General features: G+C 37.7%; 1 protein-coding gene and 1 long non-coding RNA gene across 3 annotated transcripts in view; one reads left to right on the forward strand and one right to left on the reverse strand.

Annotated features, from left to right (window-relative positions):
* The window catches only part of LOC138738883 (beta-1,4-galactosyltransferase 4-like), a 52,185-nt gene that overhangs the window by 19,356 nt on the left and 5,454 nt on the right, over positions 1 to 27,375 (forward strand). Inside the window, exons 5-6 of one of the 2 annotated variants that reach the window (XM_069890016.1) lie at positions 8,522 to 8,644; positions 21,788 to 21,892. In XM_069890016.1, the coding sequence (XP_069746117.1) occupies positions 8,522 to 8,644; positions 21,788 to 21,892 (228 nt within the window). The remainder of the gene's footprint in view (positions 1 to 8,521; positions 8,645 to 21,787; positions 21,893 to 27,375) is intronic. The other variant, XM_069890017.1, reaches the window with a different exon arrangement.
* LOC138738884 (uncharacterized) overlaps positions 3,779 to 27,375 on the reverse strand; it is a 50,371-nt gene continuing 26,774 nt past the window's right edge. Inside the window, exon 3 of the long non-coding RNA XR_011341844.1 lies at positions 3,779 to 4,112. This is a non-coding gene — a long non-coding RNA (uncharacterized lncRNA). The remainder of the gene's footprint in view (positions 4,113 to 27,375) is intronic.

Raw genomic sequence — 27,375 nt, forward strand, 5'->3', positions numbered from 1 at the left:
GATAACTTCTGATCTTCAGTAGCTTGATTTAACTCTTCCCCAAATATATTAGAAAATTTCATCATTTTAAAAGAAAGTTTATAAAATTCCACAGGAAACCCATTGTCTCCCGGGGACTTACCATTAGGCATTACCTGAATAGCTTCCTTGATTTCGAAATCCGTAAATGGAGATTCCAACTCCTGAATCTTTCTCATCTAGTACCAGTAATGTTAATTTAGATAAGTAAAAATCAATAGAACCATTACCCTGTTTCCCCTCAGAAGTATATAATTTTTGATAAAATGAATAAAACTAGTCATTAATTTCCTGAGGCTTATGTTATTATTGAATTCTTCTTAACAGCATTAATAGTCCGAGACGCCTGTTCAGCTTTCAATTGCCAGGCAAGTACCTTGTGAGCCCTTTCCCTCAACTCATAATAACGTTGTTTAGTGCTTATTAATTAAGCACTCAAACGGGTAAGTTTGTAAAGTATTATAGCATAATTTTAATTTCGTTAATAGGGTTTTTTTTAATCTTCTGTTATATCTTTCTGAAAGTCCTTCTCTCGTTCAGCAGTCTGATTTTCCAACTGTAAACTTTCTGCCATATATTGTTTCTTAACTTTCATAGAATAGATAATGATCTGTCCCCTTAAATAAGCTTTTAAAGCATTCCATACGATAAAATGACTCTTTACAGAATTAACATTTTTGGTCAAAAATAAAGAAATACGCTCTTTAACAAAAGTAACAAACTTTTTTTCAATAACATTGCATTAAACTTCCATCTATATGTCGAACGTACTATCTCCGAACTTTCACAAGAGAAGATTAATAATGAATGATCTGATATAACTCTACTTTTAAATTCAGTTTGCAGTACCCTACCCTGAAGATGTGCTGATACCAATAATAAATCAATTCTGGAAAACGAGTTATGCCTTGAAGAATAAAAAGAAAATCCTTTCTCTGTAGGATTAGCTTTTCTCCAAATATCTACCAAATTTAAAACTTTCATTAACACATTAAGTTGTATTGCCATCTTTGACTTCCTAATACTCTTTGGATTTCTATCTAATAAAGGATCCAAACACAATTAAAATTTTCACCCACTAAAATATTCTCATTAGCCTGATTTAAAAAGAAAAAAGCTTCTGAAATAGACCGCTCATCATCTGTATTAGGTGCATATAAATTAAACAGTGTACAAAATTCTGCAAAAATTTTACAATTAACTCTTAAAACTCTACCAGCATTCCCTTCAGTAGATTCCAATTCAAATGGTAAGTTCTTATGAATTAAAATCGCAACTCCTTTTGGTATAGAATTAAAAGAAGAATTAAAAACTTGACCAACCCAGTCTCTTTTCAATTTCAAATGTTCTTTCTCAGTCAAATGTGTTTCTTGTAAAAAAGCAATATCAATTTCATCTTTTTTATATAAGCCAATACTCTCTTTCTCTTTATTGGGTTATTTAACCCCTGAACATTAAAAGTTGCAAAGTTCAATCTAGACATAATTTTAACTATTAGTAAATACACACACTAAAAAAATTAAACTCTATAAAATAATGCTCCCCTTTATAATCCTTCAAAGATTAAAAAAAAAGAGGAAAAACCCCCTCTTAAAAAAAATTCAAAACAAAAATAAAAAGAACAACACAACAATGGATCATTGTCCTTCTTTAGGATTGTCATAATTACTGCCTTTGAAAAAGAATCCTGGTCTCTTGCCTGACCCACTACCTCCATATAAAGAGGCATCAGTAAATCTTTGAATTCCTTATAGAACTCTGATGGAAACCTATCCTCCCTTAGGGATTTGTTAGTTTGCAATGATTTCAGTGACTTCTCTATCTCGTCTTTTGTGAATGGACCATCTAAGTCTTCCTGGTCTTCTAAATTGAAATTTGGCAGCTCTATCTTGGACAAGAACTCTCCAATTTTGTCCAACCTCCCCATCAATTCTGATTTATGTAAACCTTCATAATGTTCTCGGAAGCTATCATTAATTTCCTTTGGTTTATAGAAGATCCTATCTTTCCCAGCTTTCACTGCACTGATTGTTCTCGAGGCTTGCTCTGTCTTCAACTGCCATGCAAAGACTTTGTGAGCTCTCTCCCCCAATTCATAATATTTTTGTTTTGATCTCAGTATGGCCTTTTCCATACGTTAGAAGCACATTATATTTCAGCTTCATAATTTGTAATAGCCCTGTATTGGTCTTCTGAGCTCAATCTTTGTGTCCTTTTCCAAACTGACAATTTCCTGCTCTAATTCAATCACCACCTTCTCATATTCTTTTCTTACTGTTCTAGTGTATCCAATTATTTTACTCCTGAGGTACACCTTGAGGGTATCCCATAGGAGGAATTTATCCAAAGTGGAGGTGGAGTTGGCCTCACAGAAAAAATCTATTTGCACTCTTACAAAACTCTGGTATCTTCAACAGCAATGGATTAAGATGCCATCTATAAACTGTTTCCTGTTTGTCTGGCATTTCAACCATTATCACCAAGGGCGAATAATCTGAGAGAAGTCTTGTCGTGTACCTAACTTTCATGATCCTACCCTCTACATGGGCTGAAAATAGAAAATATCTATTCTAGAGTAGGAGTCATGTTGCCTACATATATCAACCAAATTCAGCTCCTTCATACCCTTAATGGCTGGTCTTGCCATAATTTTTTCATTATTTTCTTTGTTGACTTATTCAAAACCAGATCCAGACAAAAATTAAAGTCTCTCCTAATTAAAATGTTCTCCCTTCCCTCTGCCAATCTCAGGAAAATATCCTGCATAAATTTTTCATCATCAAAGTTGGGAGTGTATACATGTACTAAGGTCCAGGATTCCAAGTATATCCGACAGTGCACCAATACAAATCTACCTGGTTTATCTATAGACACACCCTCCACTCACCAGAACATTCTTCCCAATCAATTTCAAAAGATGGATTGTTCCTCTTTCATATGTTCTATTTGAGTGTCTTTTCTCAGTATTTTCCAGTTTCCATATTGCTTAATAGTTCACCTAATTTTCTCTAATGCTGTCCAGCTAATCGGGGTTTCCCTGTTTTTCATCTTCCTCATTTCTTAAATAGTGGAGTTATGTTTGTTACCTTCCAATTTGGGAAATTGGTTCCAGAAACGATATCATCAAATTGAAAATTAAAAAGTGGTGATTATTCGTTGAGAAGTTTATTTTAAGTCTAAAGAGAAACTCTTCAGAGCAAAACCGATTCATTTGCACATCAAGTTTTATGCTTTACATGATAAAGGACTCCCATCACCAGGGTCGTATCATCTTCTCACTGCTATCTTCAGGGAGAAGGTACAGAAGCTTAAAAACTAGCATCTCTAGGTTCAAGAACAGTTTCTTTCCAACAACTATCAGATTCTTGAACCTCCCCTTGATACATTTATCATTGGTTGCTCTCACAGGACAAAAGTAATGTCTGCACAAATGCAAGTCACTTTTTCTGCACTGCTATTTATTTTTTTTAATATTTTATTTTTGATTTTCAAAAATATACATAAAATTTTCAATATCATAATATATTAAACATAAACAGCAACAAACAAAAAAAGTCCCTCCCCCTTCCATACATGCAAATCCACACACTGTCAGAGTTTACGTATCTTTTAAATAGAATACAATTGGGGAAGCCACTTTTAAATTTAATAGTTGCATTTTTGGACCCATATGTGGTCCAGGTATGGCTGCCAGATCATTACAAAAGTATCATATTTATTCTTTGTGATTCTCTCCCCCCCCCCCACCCAATAGGTATCCAGCTGTTCATTTCCACAGTCTATTATGCTATAAGTAAAGTCGGACTTCCAAGTGGTTGCAATACATTTTTTTGCTACAGTCAATGCTATTTTTATAAATTAGATTTGATATTTATGGAATTTGTTTCTTATTGCCATAAAATTACCTTGTAGATATATTTCTGGATCACCCATGAAGGCCACTCCTTTTATCCTGGTTAATTTTTCTGTCATGTCTTGCCAAAATGCCTCACCTTTGCTTGACCACGTAGCATGTTTTTTTAAAAAAAAATGCATGTCTCAGTCCCACATCTGAAATACATCTCTGATATTTCTGCTTTTGATCTTTGTAATTTCTGTGGGGGAAGATGTAATTGGTGTAAAAAAAATTATACTGAACCAATCCATATCTTGCATTTATAATTGATGTCATGCTGTCCTTACACCAATCTCACCAGCTTCTTTCTAAAATCACCACACCCAAGTCTGACTCCCATCTTTCTCTTGACCTCTGTAATCCTGGTTTCATTCTGGAGAGCATAGTACATTTTTGTTATAAATTTGGGTATTTCCCATCCGGACTATTTGTTCCATTTCACTAATTTCAGGTGGGGCCATCATTGTTCCTCATCTTTCTCTTAAGAACAATCTAAGCTGGAGAAAACAGAAGAAGGTCCTATTGGCCACTATATTTGTGTTTTAATTGTTCAAAGAACATAAGAGTTCCTTCCATGCAGCAGGCTACAATATATCTTATACCTTTGTCATACCACAAATTTAATGTTCTATTGCTTATGTTCATAGGCAATAGCACATTTTTACACAGTGATGCTTTTATTGATTCCCTACTTTTTTTTCCTATGCATTCATTAATTTCTTGCCAAGTTCTGATCATATGTATTAGTATGGGATTGTCTTTTTCTCTAGTGATTTGACACTCCATTTATAGATAAAAATCCTTTGCTTCCCCCTCCTCCATTGAGCGCATTCCCATCTGAATCCAAAAAGGTGGGGTGGGGGGGGTGGGTGTCTTCAATGAAGAAGGCTGCGATAAATCTAGCCTTGGCAGCAAAGTAGTATTTTTTTTAATCTGGAAGTCTAAGGATTCACAGCCTGTAGTTCCATGTCAGTTTTTCCAGTGTGATTCTTGGTACCTTATTATTCCATAGGAACTGTCTGATATGGTTGTTTAGTTGTTTAAAGAAGTTTTAAGGTAATGGACTAGGCAGCGATTGAAAAATATATGCAGTCTTGACATCACTTTCATCTTGATGCGTTAACCTTTCCCATTAAAGTAATCAGTAAGTCTCTCCTTTTCTGCAGGTCCCTTTCTCTCTTCCCAAGAAGAGGAATGTAATTTAATTGCTTTTGTAAATTCTTGTCAGTTGCTATTCCAAGATATTTTATTCCATCTGTCTTCCATTTAAATTTACTTCCTTTTTTGTATCTTTCATATTCAAAATTTGTTAATGGCATTATCTCGCTTTTGTTCATATTTCTTTTGTAGCTGGATATTCTTCCATATTTTTCTAGTGTTCTTGTAATTTTTCCAAAGATTTAAGCGTGTCTGATAGATATAGTAGCACATTGTCAGCAAATAGACTCATTTTGTGTTCTTCTTGTCCAACTTTGAGGCCCTTTCTATCCGGATTCCCCCTTATTATCTCTGCCAGTGGTTCAATTGCTAAAATAAAAAGCGCTGGGGACAGGGGGCATCCCTGTCTACTCGATCTACTCAAGGGGAACACTGCTGACATCAGATTATTGATTATAATTTTAGTTTGCAGTTTATGGGTATAAAGTTTTTATCCAGTTTATTAATTTTCTGCCTATACCAATTTATGGAAAGGGCCATTCCAAAGGGTTGAATGCTTTTTTTGTCTATTTTAATTCTGTAGTTTACTATTATAGTTTCTCTTTACAAGTACCTGTTTGGCAGTAGCAATTAAGAATTTTGTTGTATATATTTTCTTCTTTGGCTTGGCTTCGCGGACGAAGATTTATGGAGGGGGTAAAAAGTCCACGTCAGCTGCAGGCTCGTTTGTGGCTGACCAGTCCGATGCGGGACAGGCAGACACGATTGCAGCGGTTGCAAGGGAAAATTGGTTGGTTGGGGTTGGGTGTTGGGTTTTTCCTCCTTTGCCTTTTGTCAGTGAGGTGGGCTCTGCGGTCTTCTTCAAAGGAGGCTGCTGCCCGCCAAACTGTGAGGCGCCAAGATGCACGGTTTGAGGCGTTATCAGCCCACTGGCGGTGGTCAATGTGGCAGGCACCAAGAGATTTCTTTAGGCAGTCCTTGTACCTTTTCTTTGGTGCACCTCTGTCACGGTGGCCAGTGGAGAGCTCGCCATATAATACGATCTTGGGAAGGCGATGGTCCTCCATTCTGGAGACGTGACCCATCCAGCGCAGCTGGATCTTCAGCAGCGTGGACTCGATGCTGTCGACCTCTGCCATCTCGAGTACCTCGACGTTAGGGGTGTGAGCGCTCCAATGGATGTTGAGGATGGAGCGGAGACAACGCTGGTGGAAGCGTTCTAGGAGCCGTAGGTGGTGCCGGTAGAGGACCCATGATTCGGAGCCGAACAGGAGTGTGGGTATGACAACGGCTCTGTATACGCTTATCTTTGTGAGGTTTTTCAGTTGGTTGTTTTTCCAGACTCTTTTGTGTAGTCTTCCAAAGGCGCTATTTGCCTTGGCGAGTCTGTTGTCTATCTCATTGTCGATCCTTGCATCTGATGAAATGGTGCAGCCGAGATAGGTAAACTGGTTGACCGTTTTGAGTTTTGTGTGCCCGATGGAGATGTGGGGGGGCTGGTAGTCATGGTGGGGAGCTGGCTGATGGAGGACCTCAGTTTTCTTCAGGCTGACTTCCAGGCCAAACATTTTGGCAGTTTCCGCAAAGCAGGACGTCAAGCGCTGAAGAGCTGGCTCTGAATGGGCAACTAAAGCGGCATCATCTGCAAAGAGTAGTTCACGGACAAGTTTCTCTTGTGTCTTGGTGTGAGCTTGCAGGCGCCTCAGATTGAAGAGACTGCCATCCGTGCGGTACCGGATGTAAACAGCGTCTTCATTGTTGACCTTCATTGTTGGGGTCTTTATATATATTACATGTACAATATTTATGACAATTACATGTACAATATTTATGACAAACTCATGATCATAGGGCATAGATAAAATATCAGTTTTGTCTTTGGCAGCAGTCTGTCAAGCCTTATTGAGAGGAATTGGATAAGAAAATGCAAGCTAGCACTTGAATGAAGTATTGAATATTTTATCTGTCTTATTATGTGAAGGTGAATGTCAGTGATTCTTTGGCACAATTGCATAGAAAAGGAATTGTGTTATCCCTCATCTCCTGCCTCATCAACTTTTTCGAATCATGTCCTCTGTGATTATTGCATTGTTGGAGTTGGTAGTGTTAACATTAGTTGTCACATTTCCTACTTTAGAGCAGCAATTACAGGTCAGTAACACTCGACTGGCTGTAAAATATCCTTTGGGAAAGATTCAAAGTTTGTATTGATTGTCAGAGTACATGCACAATGTTGCATACAACTCTGAGATGCTGCAGACTAGGCAGATTTTCTATTTTACAGTAGTGCAAATAAACTATTCAAGGAAAGATACGTAGGCAAAAGAGAAGTGTAAACAAACTGCAATACGGAAAATGCTTCAATAATAAATAATGTGCAAAATAAGAGTTCTTAAATGAGTGTCTGAGTTTGTATTTTAGGAGTCAGATGGAGGTTGTACGAGTCCTGTGGAGCCTCTACCTCTTTCCTGATGTATGTCCTAGATGGTGTGAATCCTTGATTGCTGCTCGATGAGTTAAACGTTGTGAAAAGTTCAAAGTCATGCCAGGACATCAATTTCAAATGGCAATTTTAAAAAATTCTTAAAGATTTCAATGTGCACCTTGGGGGGAAAAAGCAATATTCTGCAAGGGATAATTACTACAGTAAGATCCAGCAAATAGGAGGGATAATTTAATTTTTATTGGGAAGGTTGTAATTACAGGACCTATTTTTGAGTTAAAAACAAAAAAAAAACCTTAAATGCAACTTCACATGCCCTTGCAGGATTTAGTTACTCTCTTTAAATTTATTTCTCTGATGCAGAGAATTGCATGACCAATGATCTAGCAATGGCTACCTCTTTTCCACCAGAGCTATTGAGTGTATTTTTGACTGTCAGTCAGGGGATCATAATCCTAACTTTACGTTCACCACAATTAAATATCCATTTTTGAGAGATCAGATGACAAATTAAGTTGGAGAAAAGTTGCATAATTTCCGAGGTGATCTTGATTTGGCTGGTGTTCTTTGAAAATGCTCTGAATCCAATTGCAGTGCAGGGATCTTGTGTTGTGATAAATGTAATATGATCTATCTGCATGTTAGCACTTTTGCAATTCCCCTGTTTTATCCTTGATTCAAGGCATTTGGCTATCCAGTAATGGAATTGAAAGTACCCAATTTATTATTTTACAACCTTCTAGTAAATATTTCATGTTCTCTTTTATTGATCTCTCAGGACATGATTGTATAGTGCATCAAAACCTTCCAACAGTTGAAATAATCTTGGGAGTTTTTGAACCAAAGTGTTTTTTTTAGGATGTTAGATGCAGGATATTTCAGTATTTATCCTTCAGGTTTCTTTTATCTCAAGTTCAAAGCTTGTAACAGAGTGTTGAAAAATAATTGGGTACAAGGTCCAATTAAAAAAAAATCTTATTTTCTTCCTCCCCTCAAAAAAACGCCAGGTTACGCTTCAAATCTTATTTTGGTGGAGTAACAGCAATGACAGCAAAGCAGTTCGTCCAAGTCAATGGGTTTTCTAACCTTTATTGGGGCTGGGGTGGAGAGGATGATGATCTTCTGCAAAGGTAGGTTGTTGTATCTGCAACTTGAAAACTGTAGAAATAGATCATTGTTTGTTTTGGTTGTTCTGCTGACTTGCATGTGCATTTTCAAATGTGCATCTCTAAAATCGTATTGCTAAATTGTCTGTCAATAGCTATACACTTAAATCACCTGAGACAATACCTTATCCATTGTCGGGATTTAGGTAAACACGCAATGCTGGAGAAACTCAGCAGATCAAATGACGTACTTTAAATAGCAAAGATAAAGATAACCAATATTTCTGGCTTGAGCTCTTCATCAATGTGTGAGCACCTGAACAAAATAGTGTGGGTGACGAGGAACACAGGCCCACAGGCAGGAGGTAATCAGTGGATGAGGGAGGGAAGGCACACCGCCAAACAGGGGGAGGGGGAATGGCTCTGTGAATGGAGAGGGAATGGGTTAGAGAGCTGGAGGAAAGAAGATGGGGAATGGGAAGGGAGGAATAATGGGGAGTGGGCTAGCAGAAACCAGAGAAGTAAATGTTGATGCCATCCGGTTAGAGTGCCCAGATGGAATAGGTGGGATCTATGCATCTAATGATAGTGAGGACCTTGATGCAATTAATGTCACTGAAGGGAGCATCCATTAGAAGAACAAGCTAAAGAAACTAAACCAAATCATAATTTGCTGTGTGGATAATTGGCAGGAAAAGGCTGTATATTTCCAGATTTGATATCACAAAAGAAGTTTCTTCACGAGCGTCGGAATAACATTTTAATTTGGATGGTGGATTTATTAGGACAGAAAACATCAGAAAAGAATGTAATTTTGAACCTAATCCTTTAACGGCTTTGTATGGAGTGTTAGATAATATTACTGAGCTATTTTCTTCATCTGATTGTCAAGTAGGATAGCACTTCGTGCTATCCTACTTAGATGGAAAGATCCTGTTCCACCCAATAGGACTTGGTGGTTATGTCTTGTCTTGCCTTAATTTAAAAAAAGATATGGTGTTCTGTGTTGTATGCTAACACTAAATTTTATAAAATTTGGAGTCCTTTCATGTAGTATTTTCATGTTCATTAAATCTGTTTGTCTTGATCATTGAAAGTATTCATTTATTTATATGGTTTTTCCTTCAGCTAGTTTTATAGATTCAGCAGAAATATACTACCTTTAATTTTATGTCAAAACATCCCAGGGTAGAATTTTCTTTTTCATTCTGTCGACATTCTGATTGTATATTGCTATTTTGTTTTTGAAAATTTACTTTTATTAATATGTGGTAACCTTGTGTTCTTGTTCTATAAAACAATAAAAAAATTGAAGGAGAAATGAATATATCTTTTTTTCAGATTGGTAGCTCATTACTGGTTTGCAGCTGCAGGAATTTGTGCTGGTCCCACATCCACACAATGCTTGCATGAATGCCCTGTGGCAGATAGAGTATGAAATGTATATGAACATAGAACAGTGTACCATAGAGACAGGTCCTTTATCCCACAAAGTCAGTGCCAACCATGATGCCAAATTAAGCTAATTCCACTTGCCTACACATGGTGTGTGTCCTTCTGTTCCCTGCCCATTTATCTGTGTTAAGGGGTATATTATATTTTATATTATATATAAGTATGTTTTTAAAAGAGATAGATTGTGGGGGTTTAGTGTAGATCACTTCACAAATAGAGTAACACATCAAAAAACATATCATTTAAAATGCTAGTGCTTTGCTCAAGCCAGACATCCAGGCTCCGAGTGCCTTTGCAAAGACAATGAAATTGTTTTGGAAGGAACTTCAGAAGCAGGTGCAAACAAACAGTCCAGGCTCAAAGTGCTGTTAAAGATCTTTCAAGGATTGGGTTAGTCCTACAAGAGGTTCTGGTATTTACAAGAGGTGAGAGGAAAAAGAACAAACAGGATTTCTCTTTTAGAGAAAGAGAGAGAGGTCGGAACTAGCTTTTGGAGGTTGCAACATGGCAAGCTGGTTGAAAACCCCATTTTGAAGACAGGTTGTGAGTTCTGAGTTCAGCCTGTTGGAAATGGCCGGCTAGAGTGTTTCTCCTGAAATAAAGGAAACAAAGGAACTCGGTGGTGACCTGGAAGAAGAGGTTATCATTTGGAAAACACATGATGGGTCAAGTTTCTTCAGCAAGACACTGAAGTGGCTGATTGGAGGGAATAGTTTGTGTCCAACGTGCAACAAATCTCACTCTCTGAAACCAATGAGAACCGAACTGACCGGTAACCATTTATCTTTAAGCACTAAAGCCTGGTGAAATTTCATAAATATTAAATTCTGTGCACAATATAAGAATTGCCTGATATCGGTGAACTTGGAGGAGTGAGAAGTGAGATTAGAATATGAATCCAAAAATTTTCCTGAACATATACGCATTACGTACATGTGTGTTTAGAATAAGAAGGGGGTTAAGTTAGGTTGAGTTAATAGTAATACATTAAAGTTTGATTCTATTTTTATGTTTAAAGAAAATTAAAACCAACTTTTGTTTAAGTAACCATTTGTCTTGGTGTATTTCTATGGCTGGTGGGTTTTGAGGTCCTTTGGACTTGTAACACCTGTTTCCAATAGCCTCTTCAACATTTTTATTGTTTCCACACCATGTATTCCAGTACCTACTGCTCTGTTTCTTTTAAAACCAAAAACACTTGCCGTGTACATCTCCTAATTAAATTTGCCTCCTCCCACTTTTGGATTGTGGTCTCTAGTTTTGACATTTCTACTCTGAGAAAGATCTGTCAAATTACCCTATCTTTGTTTCTCATAAAATCATATACTTCTCTCAGGATGACCTTCCTCCAGCACTCCACAGAAGATATTCCAAATTTGTCCAACTCTCAAATCCAGACAACATCCTGGTGATCCTCTTCTGCAACCTCTCCAAAGTCTACGTATACTCCATGCACTGGAAGCAATACTATAAATATGGCCTACAAGAATGCCTTGCCAACTGATGAAGGCCTACTTGAAATACCTGCCATTACTGTATTCTCTCATCTTGTATTTTACTTTTCAAAATGCAACATTTCATACTTGTCTGAATTAAACTCCCTTTGCTTTTTCTCTGCCCAAATTTCTAATTGATCAATCTGCCACTGTATCCTTTGAGACCTTCATCAGAATTGGAATTTATTGTCATGAACAACTCAAGAAAGTCAGTGTTTTGTGGCAGCATCACGGGGCAAACATTCATACTATAACCATCTTACAACATTGCTAAAAATTTTTTAAAAAAAACTATAGTTGTGCACAGAAAGGAAGACCATGTTGGTTCATTGGTTATTCAGGAATCCGATGGCAGCGGTGAAGAAGCTGACCTTGTGCCGTTGCCTACTCGTCTTTAGGCTCTTATACCCTTTTCCCAATGGGAGCAGAGTGAAGTGGCATAGCCTGGGTGGTTGGGGGTCTTTGAGGATAGAGCCTGCTCTTTTAAGGCACCGTCTCAAGTTGATGTCCTCGATGGAGTGAATTGGGTGCCTGTGATGTTGTAGGCTGAGTTAACAAACCTCTGGAGTTTATTCTAGTCTTGAGGGTTGGCACCTCCATACCAGGCAGTGATGCAACCCCCCAGGCCATGCCCTTTTCACTCTTTACGTGCAGGAGTCTAAAGAAGAGCACTCAGTGGCACAAGAGTACCTTCTTCCCCGCTGCCGTTCGATTCCTAAAAAATCAATGAACCAAAGACACTGCCTTACTTTTCGTGCACTGTTATTTTTTTCATATAGTTATGTCGCAAGATGATTATAAATATGTATGTTTGCACTAAGGTGCTGCCGCAAAAAATCCTGATTCTGAATCCATCATCATCCTGTTTAGTTTATGGAACGTCACTGGTCACATAAAGTATACTTTTTATATGTGAGACTAATCAATTCTTGCATACAATGGTTCAGCCTACTCTCCATTCTCCCTCTACAAAATAGGTAGCTCTAATTTCTTCTGATGATCAACAGATAATACAGGAATATTCAATTGATCTAAAAGATCATTCATCACATTATTATCCTGAGAAGAGCCAGAACTATATAGTTCAGAGAAAAAAAAATCCTTAATCATTAATTTCTGAATGATCAGTTGTCATAATACCAATAGCTTTATGAATTTCTTTCTTTTGTCGTTTGGCTACTAAAGCTTTTAATTGATTAGCTAATAGTTTACCTGTTTTATCTCCATAAAAATAGAATTGACTTTAAGCTTTTAAAAGTTGACTTTCAATTGGATATGTTAGAAGAACCTCATATTTAGTTTCATTTCAACACATCATTTATATAAAGAGGGTCTGGAGTTAGAGCATAATTGTTTCAGTTGATTAGCTAAATCTGTTTTTTCTTGGTTAGCCTTTTCCTAATGCTTGCAGTATAAGAGATCATTTGTACCATAATAAAAGCCTTAAAACCATCTCAAACAATAAGACTGGAAATGTATTTTTTCCAATGCTTATGTATACTCATTTGGAGAAGACCAGCAAAGTTTAAAGATAGTAACTCAGGAGCATGGTCGGAAATGTGTATGTTTTTCTGTATTCACAAGATCAAATTAATAGAATTATTTGACTATCAATAAAAAAAGTTAATTTGTGGATATGTATATGAACTTAAGAAAAAAGTGAATATTCCCTGTCTTCTGGATTAAAAAAAAATCAGACATCAATAATAACACATTTTAATAAAAACGATTGAATGATTAAAGCAGATTTATTTAAAGTGGCTTGCTTAGGAAACGAGCAATCTAAAACCAGATTTAACCAACAATTAGTCTCCTCCCATCACAAATGAATAAAGACACAAATCAGGCAAGAGTGAAAAATACGTTTAAAAAAATTTTTTAAAAATCGGGGAATAAACGTTAGAAAACACCACTAATTTATACAATTTCCTTGTCACAAATAACAAAGCAACTATTTGAGTCTGGACAAAGGGAATGGTTTGATTTATAAAAATCCATAGCCCTCAGGCGTGAAATGATGAGTGAAAATGCAGTCCATTCCATCTTCTAAAAAGACTTAAGTTATTATTACGTATGTGTTCCTTGCAAAACTATAACTGGGTCCACAAGTATTTTTAGCATAACCAAAAATATTATTTCAATTCCACTGTTTGACGATAAAACTAAGTAAATGAATTACTTGATCCATTTTAACTCCTTAAAGAATAAGAAAGCTAACAAATGGGGAACTTGTATCAAATATACTAAACGAGCATCAAAAGTGAAGTAACTGAAAATAGGTATGATTATACCAAGCCAAAACAACTTCATAAAGAAATATTAACACCCCTCCCTCCCTCAACCCAAAGCCAGAAAGCCATCCTAAAGTCAGACGGTGCACAGGTAACTAAACTACCCATCCCAAAAAATCTGCTGGCAAAACGCCAATATTATAATGAAACTTTGAATGTTTTCCAAACAAGTCAAAACAAAGCTAGTGCAGTTAATGCCAAGGACAGAAGCTGACATAGTAGCTATTATGTTCCCAGAATAAAACAGCACACATTGCCAATTAACAAGAGAGGGAAAAAACACCTTGGAGTAAAGAAAACACAATTATTAAAATTTAATTTAAATAATTATTTCAGAATCAAAGAGCTTAACATTTTATAAGCTAAATTATTTAAACATCAAAAGCAAACTCTGATCAAAATCTATAAACACTAAGGTATTCATATAAACATTATTAATTAAGCATTACAAATTTCAAGTAAATAGCAATACAGAATTAAAGGAGAAAAAGTAGTAGGCAGATATTCTTCCGAGAACTTCTGGGCTTGTTCAACGTTATAAAACCACTTCTTAGAATTGTCCTTCAGTATGATACGAAGGCAAGCTGGAAAAAGTAGAGCAGGCTTTAAACCTTGATTGTAGCATTCCCAACAACCTTTTTGTATTTAACAAATTCACTCAACTTTGACGAATAGTCCTCGACAACACCAAACTTCTGACCTTTGTAATCAATTCTTCTGTGACAGGTTTCACATAATAAGAACTCCTTAGTTTGAAATTCATGAAAGCAGACTATAACCGAACAAGGTCTCTGACCAGAAGCTGGTTTAAGAATCAATGATTTCTATGCAAAATCAATGACAGGAAAAGTCAGCAGAACTGCAGATCCAAACAATTGAGCCAGAATATTTAGAAGGCCAGCCACCTTCAGTTGACTCTTCCAAGCCCAGAATTCGTAAATTATTTCTTTGGCTTCTGTTTTCTAAATTAGTCTTCTGGGTTAATTTTTCATTAGGCTTTGATAAGTTTTTACAGAGCTTTTGCATATCATACATTCTTCCATCCAAAGCAATTGCAATTTCTTCATTATCTTGAATACACTTATCATGTTTTTCTAAGATTTTAAAAATGAATCCAGTTTCGCATCCATCTGCTTAAATTCAATTCTTAATTCATTTCTGAATTGTTGTAATTCATCAGAGAATTCTTTTCTGATGTCAAAGCAAATCTATGATAGACTCCAAAGATGCAGAAAGTTTACTCCTTGTAGCCATGTTAAAGACTGTTGCAGTCATTAATCCAGTTAAATTAAGCAATGTAATGTTTAAGAATAGGGATTTAAAAAGGTTGGAAACAGTAAGGTAAATTGGAGCAACTTCAAAAGCTGCTACTCCAACAACAACTAGCAGGAAGTCTCTCAAGACCACATTTCAACCAGGGTTCAGTGGGCAAATGGGCTGCAAAACTAGCATGGATAACACTCCTTCACATGACAAACTCTTGCACTATGAAACTCCAAATGGTTCTAGCATACTTCAAACTTGTTCAAATCATTTCTCCAGGGGAAGAATTTGATTTCAATAATTAATCCTCTGAAGCTATACAGCAAGACAAAGGTATATAGATCCTTTCTTAATTCAGAGTCCCAACATTTCAGTGCCATCAAAAAGCATAGACCTCAAAGCCCTATGAAATCCAGTAAGATTCATTTAATTTTGTATTCCAACTCCCATACAATAATTCCCAAAAAACAACATTGTTTTCTAACTGTTGGTCACATTTTCAATGTCCACTTATTGTGTGTTCAAAACCAATAATCTCTGAATCCTAGTAAAGCATGAGTGTCTGCACACATCATGATTGAAGTAAAAACACGATGCTGGAGAAACTCAGCAGGTCAAACAATGTACTTTAGATGGCAAAGATAAAAATACATAACCAGTATTTCGGACAAGCTCTTCATCAAGGTATGAGCAAAATGAAGTCGGATGCCCCAACAATATAGTGGGGGAGAGGCACACAGTCCCACAAGCAGGAGGTAATAGATGGATAAGGGAGGGCACATCAGTAAGCAGAGGAGGGGGGGGATTGCTCTGTGAATGGAAAGGTAAGGAGGTGGAAAGCTGGAGGAAAGAGACAGAGGATGGGGAATAGAGGGAGAATGACAAGTAGGCTGTATGCAAGAATTGATTGGTCTCACATATAAAAAGTATATGTGACCGGTGACGTTCCATAAACTAAACCGGATGAAGTTTTGTTTTATGCTGATGATTTATTGCTTTTTATTTCTAATCTTGAAACTTCATTGCCTTCTCTGCTTTATTTACTTTCTCATTTTACTCAATTTTACATAAATCTATGTTGAAATGAACTTTTTCCTTTGAATAGTTTGGCACCAATAAATACTAACCTTCCCTTTAAAATTGTGAGAAATCAATTTACCTATTTGGGTGTAACAATCACTAAAAATTATAAAAATGTATTATTCAAAAAAAATGTTACCCCTTTCTTTATCATTGGTTGGTCGAATTAACTCTATTAAAATGAATATATTACCTAAATTTATATACCTTTTTCAAGCTTTGCCTGTTTTTATATCTAAGTCTTTTTTTGATTCCTTTCACTCAATCTTATCTTGTATATGGAAGAATAAACATCCTCATCTAAACAAAGTCTATTTCCAAAAACTTAAAAAGAATGGAGATTTATCCTTATCAAATTTTAGGTTCCATTAGTGGACAGTCAATATATGAAATCTTACATTTTGATTAAATTATATTCACCATGAAGACTGTCCAATGTGAGTCCCTTTGGAATCTAATTCTGTTACAAAATTTTCTCTTATATCACTTCTCGGATCCTCATTTCCGATATCTTTAAATAAATTAACTGATAAACCAGTGGTTAAACATACTTTGAGGACTTGGATACAATTTAGAAAACATTTTGGCTTATTGAAATTTTTCTTTCCAGTCCTATTTTTTCTAATTTTTTCTTTTCTTTGGCTTGGCTTCGCGGATGAAGATTTATGGAGGGGGTAAAAGTCCACATCAGCTGCAGGCTCGTTTGTGGCTGACAAGTCCGATGCGGGACAGGCAGACACGGTTGCAGCAGTTGCAGGGGAAAATTGGTTGGTTGGGGTTGGGTGTTGGGTTTTTCCTCCTTTGCCTTTTGTCAGTGAGGTTGGCTCTGCGGTCTTCTTCAAAGGAGGTTGCTGCCCGCCAATCTGTGAGGCGCCAAGATGCACGGTTTGAGGCGATATCAGCCCACTGGCGGTGGTCAATGTGGCAGGCACCAAGAGATTTCTTTAAGCAGTCCTTGTACCTCTTCTTTGGTGCACCTCCGTCTCGGTGGCCAGTGGAGAGCTCGCCATAGAACACGATCTTGGGAAGGCGATGATCCTCCATTCTGGAGACGTGACCCACCCAGCGCTCTATTTCTTTAAACCTTCCATGATTGACGAGGCTTTTAAAGAATGGTATAAATTGGGCATTAAATATTTTAAAGATATATTTATCAAAGGAAATCTTGCTTCTTTCAAACAACTGTCAGTTCAATATAGATTACCAAATAATTTTTTTTTGGTATTTACAGATTAGAGATTTTTTGCGATCTCAATTACACACATTTCCTATGAGTTTTGATAAGAACTTAATAGTTGTAATTTTTAATTTACAACTTTTTTTATAACGGTTCAATATCTAACATTTATGGCATGTTGTTGGGAATAAGAGAGGCTCCTTTAGATAAAATTTAAAAAGCCTGGGAACAGGACCTACAGCTTTTAATCTCTGTCGAAACTTGGAATGCAATTTTCAAATTGGTTAACTCCTCATCTTTATGTGCCTGCCACTCCCTCCTGTTATTTAAAGTAGTCCATAGAGCTCAAATGTCCAAAGTCAAATTATTGTTTTTATGCAGATGTTTTGCCTCGTGATAGATGCAGAAATGGAGATGCTTCATTAATTCATCTGTTTTGGACCTGCCAGAGCCTTGAGAAATACTGAAATTAAATATTTCAAAATGTTTTCTGTACTTTTTAAAGTTAATTTTAAGGCTTATCCTTTAACTGCCATGTTTGGTATTGTTGGAAAGAGTGACATAACTGTAACAGCATCTGATCTGCATATATTAGCTTTTATTTCTTTTATGGTTAGACGGGCACTGTTGCTCAGATGGAAGAATATTGCTCTGCCTACTCATGCTTAATGGCTACACAATGTCCTGTTGTAGCGGCCCGTGCACAGAGACACAGACCTGCAAAATGGTCGATAAAGCGGCAAGCTCATGGACCTGGGGCGACACTTGCCATTGTCCCAGGTGGCCACCGCATAGCAGGAAGATAGGGAACACTGGCGGGAACGCCTGCCAATTCTAGGCCAGCACTCCGATGATGCTCGGCCCTGACATCAGCACCTGGGCCTATATAAGCGTGACAGCAGGAGCAATAAACCAGTCTTGTTTTCCAAGGCTTTGGTGTGCATGTTGTTTTTCTCCATGCTCGGGTAGTGTGAACGCTACATTGGTGACCCTGACAGGTCCAACTGGTAGTTGGACCCGAAGATGACAGATAAAGGGGAGCCAGAGACCATCCAAAAGGTCTCTCAGGGTCCCAACATTTTGGGTGTTGCAGGCACATGTGTGGTTCGAGCAGGCTGAGGTTAATTTGCAGCTTTGGCACATCACCAACACCTGCTACTTCATGAGCGCACTTGATCAGAACACAGCAGTAAGGGTTGTCAATTTCCTATGGCAGCCTCCAGAGCAAGGCAAATATGCGACCTTCAAAGAGCTATTAACCTGCACTTTCAGGCTCTCCCGGCGCGAGCACACCACCTGATTGCTGCATGTATGGATTGGGGGACAGGGCCCTGTCCAGCCTTCTGACTGAGATGCTTGCTCTAACCGAGGGCCACAAGCCTTGCCTGATCTTTCGGCAGATCTTTCTGGAGCAGCTGCCTGAGGATATCTAACTCTTACTCACAGACAAGGACCTCAATGACCCTCGAAGGGTTGTGGCCTGGGCGGACAAGCTCTGGAGAGAGAAGAAGAACACCTGCACTGTTGTAGACCACAACAGCAAGCCCGATGACCAGCCCCCTGTAAGATCAAGGCCAGTGGAGCGCCAGTGGAGAGGCCAATTAATACCCCGGGACAGCTATGTACCATCATCAGCAATAGGGTGTGGATGCCCGAAGATGTTGCCCACCCTGCGGGTTTCCTAGAAACGCTCTGGCCAACCGTCTAAGTCTAGGACTCCTTGTTGGGCAGGCATTTCCTGTTTGACGCTGCTGCCGAGATAAGCATCCTACCCCCCCCCCTCCCCGCAGGCCTCGACACCCACAACTGCAAACAGGGCCCAACACTGAGGGTAGTCAACAGTTCCTCCATTTGGTATCTGCACCATTCCCGTTCATTTTGGCAACAGCTACTTTACATGGACCTTTGGGGCAGTGGTGCAACCCTCCTGGGGGCCAACTTCCTTCGGGCCCTCTGCTTGCTCGTCGACCTCAAGGGATGGCATTTGGTGTACGCCAGAACTTTTCAGACTCTGCCTCTGGGGGAAGCCAAGCTACTCTCCCACTACCTGGACTCTATAACACTCTTGGACAATTAATTCACCAGTATCCGGGCAGTGTTTCCCTCAATTGTGGCACCACAATTCTCTGCAGCTGAACAAAAGCACTGGGTAAGGCATCACATTTTGAACGAGGGGGGCCCCCTGTTCCATGCCAGGGTACACCAACTCCCTCCCAAAAAGCTCAGCCTGGTGATGGAGGAGTTTAAGAAAATGGAAGAGCTGGGTATTGTGTGGTGCTCCAACAGTCCCTGGGCCTTCCCCCTTCATTTGGTGCCCAAATCAGCAGGGCGTTGGAGACCATGCTGCCTCAACGAGGCCACCACACCCAAAAAATATCCCATGCCCCATATCAAAGACTTTACCATCAACCTGCAGAGGGTAAACATGTTCTCCAAGATGGACCTCATCCGGGGATACCACCCAATCCCAGTTCAACCCAGGACGTGCCCCTTTTGGCTTGTTTGAATTTTTCCGCATGCTCTTCAGTCTAAAAAATGTGGCACAAACTTTTCAGCAGCTGATGGATGCAGTGGGGCGGGTCCTCCTATTTGAACAATATCCTCATCGCCAGCCGCAGCCGCAAAGAGATGCCGCCCATCTGAGACAATTGTGCACCCGCTTGTGCACCCTGTGAAGTGCCAATTCGGTCTGGATATCACAGACTTCCTGAGGTACAGGATAAAACCGACACGGGGGTACACCCCTCCCTGAGAAGGTTGAGGCAGTCCGGCACTTTGCTAAGCATGGACGGTCAAAGGGCTACAGGAATTTGCCAGTATGATAAATCTTTACCACAAGTTTGTACCAGCAGCGGCACACATCATGCACCCTTTCTTTGTACCAATGGCAGGCAAGTCAAAAGGCATTATTTGGGGCAATGAGTCTTCTAGGCCATTCCAGAACGCCAAAGACACGCTCCAGCTCAGCAATAGGAGGCATGCTGGAACAACTCATTGAGGGCCAGTGGCAAACCCTAGCCTTTTTCAACAGGCACCTCCGCCTCCCCCAGATCTCAAATACAGCACTTCAGACTGAGCATAGTTGGCACTGTTTATGGCAGTAGACATTTCCGTTGCTTTTTGGAAGGCTGGCAATTCAAGGTCTTCACTGATCACAAGCTGCTGACCTTCACCTTTCATAAGGCATTGGACCCATGTTCAGCCTGATGACAAAGACACTTGTCTTGCACGTCCAAATTTACCTCCGACATTCAGCACATCGTGGGGAAAAACAACGTGGTAGCCAACATTCTGTCATGCCCAGTGATAGTCAGTACTCACCCTATCCTAAGGGGTCAACTATGTGGTCCTGGCCAAAGTGCAGCAAAGTGCAGCAGCAGGACCCCGAGATATCCCTGCTGGCCAAGGTAACCTGACACTGCTGTGTGACATCTCTACTGGCAGCCTCCATCCCTTCATTCTGGCTTCATGGCGGCGTCAGTTTTTTGATGCCATCGACAACCTGGCGCACCCTGCAATCTGTGGCATGGTCAAAATGGTGGCTAGCAGGTTTGTCTAGCATGGTCTCTGTAAACAAGTCAGCCAGTGGGCCAAAACCTACATGAACTGTCAGTCCTCCCAAAGTGCAGGTTCACACGAGAGCGCCCACACTTGATGGCCTGGCTCAAGGGTCCCATCTGGGTGGACAAACTGCCTTGGGACCTGTTGGGAATTTGTACTGCACTGAAGGAGCATTTCAATGCATCGGTGCCAGGGATGGTCTACGGCATGCCCTTTATCTCCCCGGGAAGTTCCTGGCACATCCGCCCACAGCAGCGGGAGTACCGGGCCCAGTGGTGGGAAGCTGGGTCTTTAAAAGCAGGACTGGGGAGAACAATAAATCAGTCTGGGCCTCACTTACACCAGTGTGTGTATATGTTGTTGTTCTCTCGCACTGAAGTAGTGCCTTGCTACAATGTATTATTTTTTAAAATTTAATATGTATGCTTATGTACTCTATTTTTCAATGTGGAATTTTATTTTCAGTAAAAATATTGAAAAAGAAAGAAGTGTTAACATGCCTTTCTCTTAAATATCTGTCATTTGCTGCTTTGGTGTATGAGGAAAACTGATTTCAAAGAGCCAATCCTGTTGCCACTGTGTTTCCTCCACATAGAATTTGACCAATAATGACTTGGAGATCTTTGTGGAAAGAAATTCAATAAAGTAACATGTCCCTATTGGAGTGTAAAACCACAAAACAATGAAGATGTACTAAAGCTGTGAGGAAGTTGATTGTAAATATATGAATCACAGAGTCACATTTTATTCCTAGGGAAAAATGAAGCATAAAAGAAATCTTAGAAATATCATGTTATTTGTCGTGCATGTGTTTTCTTGGACTAAATATTAATTTCATTCTTAGAGCTAAGCAACAAAAAATGAAGCTCGTGCGACCAGATCCTGAAATCGCCAGATACACAATGATTTTTCACAAAAGGGACAAAGGAAATGAAGTCAATAAGAATAGGTGGGTTGGAATGTAAACATTAATTGACAGCTGTTTAATTACCATGCTACTTTTTATATTTATTTTCATTTTGACGAAGCATGTATGTCATCTTAAACAACATTTCCTCCAGGTCTCCCTCATCCAGTCATCCCTTCCCACTAATGGTCCACTTGGTACCCAGCCCTGTGACCACATCTGCTCCTTCACCACCATCTGGGGCTCCAATCAGTCCTTCAAGTGAAGCAACACTTCACTTGTGAATCTAAAGGGTTAATCTACTGCATCTGATACTCCTGTTGTAGCCTCCTCTACATCGGAGAGACTAGACACAAACTGAGATTATTTTGTAGAGCAGTAACAGCAAATCATTTTAATTTCACACACCATTCCCACACTGTCCTTGTGCAGTGCCAAATTGAGGCTACGTGTAAATTGGAGGAACAACATTTGATATTCTGCCTGGGCACTTTCCAACCTGACATTAACATTGACCTCCAGTTTCTGTTATCATCCCTACCCCTGCCCCATCCCATCCTTCTCATTTCCTATCCCTTTTTCTGCTTGGTGTGTGGTGCAGGTTGCCTCAGCTCCCCACAACCTTCCATTGCCAATCAGAGCTACAACTTCCCCCTCTTCTCAGCTTTTTTACACTTCTACCCCCCTACCTATATCTACCTTTGATCTCTTGCCTTTAGCCTATACTCCTTCCCCTGTCCCGTCCTCCTTCAACTCATCACACCACCTTTTTATTTAGACACCTGCTGCTTTTTTTCTCATGCCTTGTTGAAGGTCTCTGTCCCTAAATGTTGGTTACCCTTTATGTCCTATCAATGTATGACCTGCTGTGTTTCTCTAGCACTTTTGTGTATTGCCCCACAAATGACACAGTGTAGAGCTTGTCGAAAGAATCAAAGACTTTTTTTTTAAACTTTATTTAAGATTTTATAACATGAATAACATATAGGATTACATAAAAAAAAATTAGGAATAAAATAATAAAATTACAATACAATATCAGTAATCTAAATAAACTATACCCTCCCCAATAATTATTACACATTAATAACCCAACTCAAATTAGTCCAACCCCCCCTTACCCCCCAAAAATAAAGAGTGAAGAATTAATAAAGTTAATAATATATGTGAGAAAAAACCTACTTACAAAAAAAACAAAAACATACTGATTAAAATACTAACAAAAAGAAAAGTAATTAATACTAAAATATCAGACTTAAAAAACATATTTAAATCAAACTTAAATGCATAATATTTAACAAACGGAGTTAAGATGAAATATATATTAACTCAAAGTTAATATAAAAAATTAGTAAAGTTAGTAACATTATCTATCAAAAATTCTTAAATAATCAATTCTTAAAAAAAAATTGTAGCATGAAAAAAAGATGAAAAAAAAAACTTTCTCTATAAAGATAAACCTTCACCAAATATCAACTAACTTCACATCTATCATCATATTAGTCACATAAACCACCATCTTAAAACAAAATTCAAACCTCATTAAGCATTGTACAATTCAATTTTAGTACTCTTCCACCATTTTTCCCTTTTACTCTTAAATAGTTATCCAAAAAAAGCTCCAATACCACATTTAAATATCCCCACTCATTACGTTAAAATTCAGATATCCGAATAATAAAAACACATCTACAACGAAATATATATTTTCAACAAATGGAGCATAAACCACAAACAAAATTCAAGCCTCATTAAAAATTGTACAATTCAATTTATAACTTTCACCATTATTCCCTTCGTTCTATAACTAAAATAGCAAAATAATATACACCAGAATTACCACTCCTTTCACCTTAAAGTTAAAGAAAAAATATATTAAAAAAAACTTATCCATCCCATTCACATTTAAATTTCAGATATTCCTTATCTACTGAATAAACTTTACAAAAAAAACCACATCAATTTTTAGTTTTTTAAACAATCAAATACTTTCTTATGCTTTTTTTAATATTTAAACAAAAAAAAACCTTCACTCTTTAATCTAATAATACAAAAAAAAAGGAAAAAAAAACAGGTAGGAGGTTAAAAATACCCCCTCCTGTCTAAACTGCGCAATGCGGTAACTCCCAAAAAAAAATGGGCGTGAGATAACTCACACGTAGCAGATGACTTTCAGGAAATAGTGCCTATCCAGTTCTCTCCCCCAACTCTCACTTCATCTTAAACTAACATCCTCATTATTTAATATCCCTTTTTTAAAAAAAAATTAGAAAAAAAAAGGAAAACTCTTCTTTTAATCAGCTCCAACTGTCGAGTCACCATTACAACCATTCCTTCTTGGAGCACGGCTCTTTTCTTCCATCTCTTGTCGCCTTAGAGATCACGACGGACTATGTCTCTGTTGAAACTGAGTAATTGGCAGCTCTTGAGCAAATGCTATAGCTTCCTTTGGAGAATCAAAGAACTTTGGTTGGCAACCATCTTGAAAAACCTTCAAAACAGCTGGATATCTAAAGGTTGCCTTGTAACCTTTCTTCCACAACAACTCTTTAGCAGGATTGAATTCCCGTCATTGGAACATAACTTCTTGACTCAAATCCGCATAGAAGAAAACTCGATTATTTTGAATCATCAAGGGTGATTTTCTCTGTTGTGCATTTCTAATAGCCACTCGTAAAATTATTTCTCTGTCGTAATAATTTTTTTTTTTTTAAATTTTTTATTTTTCACACCATAAATCACAATAGCCATGATATACACTTTTTATTTTCCACACATTTACAGTGATTTTTTCTCCCCCCCCCCTCCCTCCTCCCAAGCCACCCCCCCAGCCCCCCCCTCTCATCCATTTTAGGTATACAATCTAGGTTGCATTAATTCAGTCAGACAATGTTGTCATTCAACAAAAATACACCAGAAATTCTACTGAGTCCATTCTTTTCTTTTCTTCTCCTTCCATCAACTTAGGTAATGTTTGTTCCCGGTAGGTTTTCGCTATTGTATTTAATGTAAGGCTCCCATACTTGTTCGAATATTTCAATATTATTTCTTAAACTATATGTTATTTTTTCTAATGGAATACATTTATTCATTTCTATATACCATTGTTGTATTTTCAAATTATCTTCCAATTTCCAGGTTGACATAATACATTTTTTTGCTACGGCTAGGGCTATCTTGACAAATCTTTTTTGTGCATCTTCCAAGTCAATTCCAAATTCTTTATATTTTATGTTACTTAGGAGAAAGATCTCTGGATTCTTTGGTATATTGTTTTCTGTTATTTTATTTAATATCTGATTGAGATCATCCCAAAATTTTTCTACTCTCTCACATGTCCAGATTGCATGAATTGTTGTTCCCCTTTCTTTTTTACATCGAAAACATCTATCAGATACTGTTGGGTCCCATTTATTTAACTTTTGCGGTGTAATGTATAGTCTGTGTAACCAATTATATTGTATCATACGCAGCCTCGTATTTATTGTATTTCTCATCGTTCCAGAACATAATTTCTCCCATGTTTCCTTTTTTATCTTTATATTTAAATCTTGTTCCCATTTTTGTTTAGTTTTACCATTTGTTTCCTCATTCTCCTTTTCTTGCAGTTTGATATACATATTTGTTATAAATCTTTTGATTAACATTGTATCTGTAATCACATATTCAAGGTTACTTCCCTCTGGTAAACTCAAATTGCTTCCTAATTTATCTTTCAAGTAGGATCTCAGTTGGTAATATGCCAGCGCTGTATCTCCAGTTATATTGTACTTATCTCTCATTTGTTCAAAGGATAAGAATCTACTTCCTGAAAAACAATTTTCTATTCTTTTAATCCCTTTTTTTTCCCATTTTCTAAAGGAAAGGTTGTCTATTGTAAAAGGGAGTAGCTTATTTTGCGTCAATATTAGTTTTGGTATTTGATAATTTATTTTATTTCTTTCTACATGAATCTTCTTCCATATATTGAGGAGATGGTGTAATACTGGAGAAGTTCTATGTTGTACCAATTTTTCGTCCCATTTATATAATATGTGTTCAGGTCTCTTTTCCCCTATTTTATCTAATTCTAGTCTCGTCCAGTCTGGTTTTTCCCTTGTTTGATAAAAATCTGATAGGTACCTTAATTGTGCGGCTCTATAATAATTTTTGAAGTTTGGCAATTGTAAGCCTCCTTGTTTATACCATTCTGTTAATTTATCTAGTGCTATCCTCGGTTTCCCCCCTCTCCATAAAAATCTCCTTATTATTTTCTTTAACTCTTTGAAGAATTTTTCTGTCAGTTGTATTGGCAATGCCTGAAATAAGTATAGTATCCTTGGAAAAATGTTCATTTTAATACAGTTTATCCTTCCTATCAGTGTTAGCTCTTTCCAATGCTCTAAATCGTCCTGTAATTTTTTCATTAGTGGATTGTAATTGAGTTTATATAATTGGCCTAGATTTTTGTTTATTTGCACACCTAGGTATCTTATTGCCTGCATTTGCCATCTGAATGGGGATTCCTCCTTAAATTTTGAGAAATCCGCGTTATTCATAGGCATTGCTTCACTTTTATTTACGTTTATCTTGTATCCCGACACTTCTCCATATTCCTTCAATTTCTTATATAGTTCTTTTATTGATAGTTTTGGTTCTGTTAAGTACACTATCACATCATCCGCAAATAGACTGATTTTATATTCCCTGTCTTTTATTTTTATTCCTTTTATATTATTATCTATTCTTATCGATTCTGCTAGTGGTTCTATAGCTAGCGCAAACAATAATGGTGATAGTGGGCATCCCTGCTGCGTTGACCTGCTTAAGTTAAATTGCTTTGATACATGTCCATTTACTGTCACTTTCGCTAACGGTCCCTCATATAATGCTTTAATCCAATTAATATACTTCTCCGGTAAACTGAATTTTTGCAATACTTTGAACAAGTAATTCCATTCTACTCTGTCGAAGGCCTTCTCTGCGTCTAAAGCAACTGCTACTGCCGGTGCTTTATTTCCTTCTACTGTATGAATTAAGTTAATAAATTTACAAATATTGTCTGTTGTGCGTCTTTTTTTGATAAATCCAGTTTGGTCTAAATTTACCATTTTCGGTACCTGTTCTGCTAATCTGTTTGCTAATAGTTTAGCTATTATCTTATAATCTGTGTTTAGCAGAGATATTGGTCTATATGACGCTGGTGAGAGTGGATCTTTCCCTTGTTTTAGTATCACTGTAATTATTGCTGTTTTACATGAATCTGGTAAGTTTTGTGTCTCATCAATCTGGTTGATTACATCCAGGAGGGGCGGTATTATTAGATCTTTAAATGTTTTGTAGAATTCTATTGGGAGTCCATCCTCTCCTGGTGTCTTATTATTTGGTAATTTTTTTATTATCTCTTGTATTTCTACTGTTCCAAATGGTTCTGTTAATTTATTTTGTTCCTCTATTTGTAGTTTTGGTAGTTCAATTTTAGTCAAAAATTCATCTATTTTCCCTTCTTTCCCTTCGTTTTCAGTTCGGTATAATTGTTCATAGAA

The sequence above is a fragment of the Narcine bancroftii genome, chromosome 7 (genome assembly GCF_036971445.1).
Source record: "Narcine bancroftii isolate sNarBan1 chromosome 7, sNarBan1.hap1, whole genome shotgun sequence".
Lineage (NCBI taxonomy): Eukaryota > Metazoa > Chordata > Chondrichthyes > Torpediniformes > Narcinidae > Narcine > Narcine bancroftii.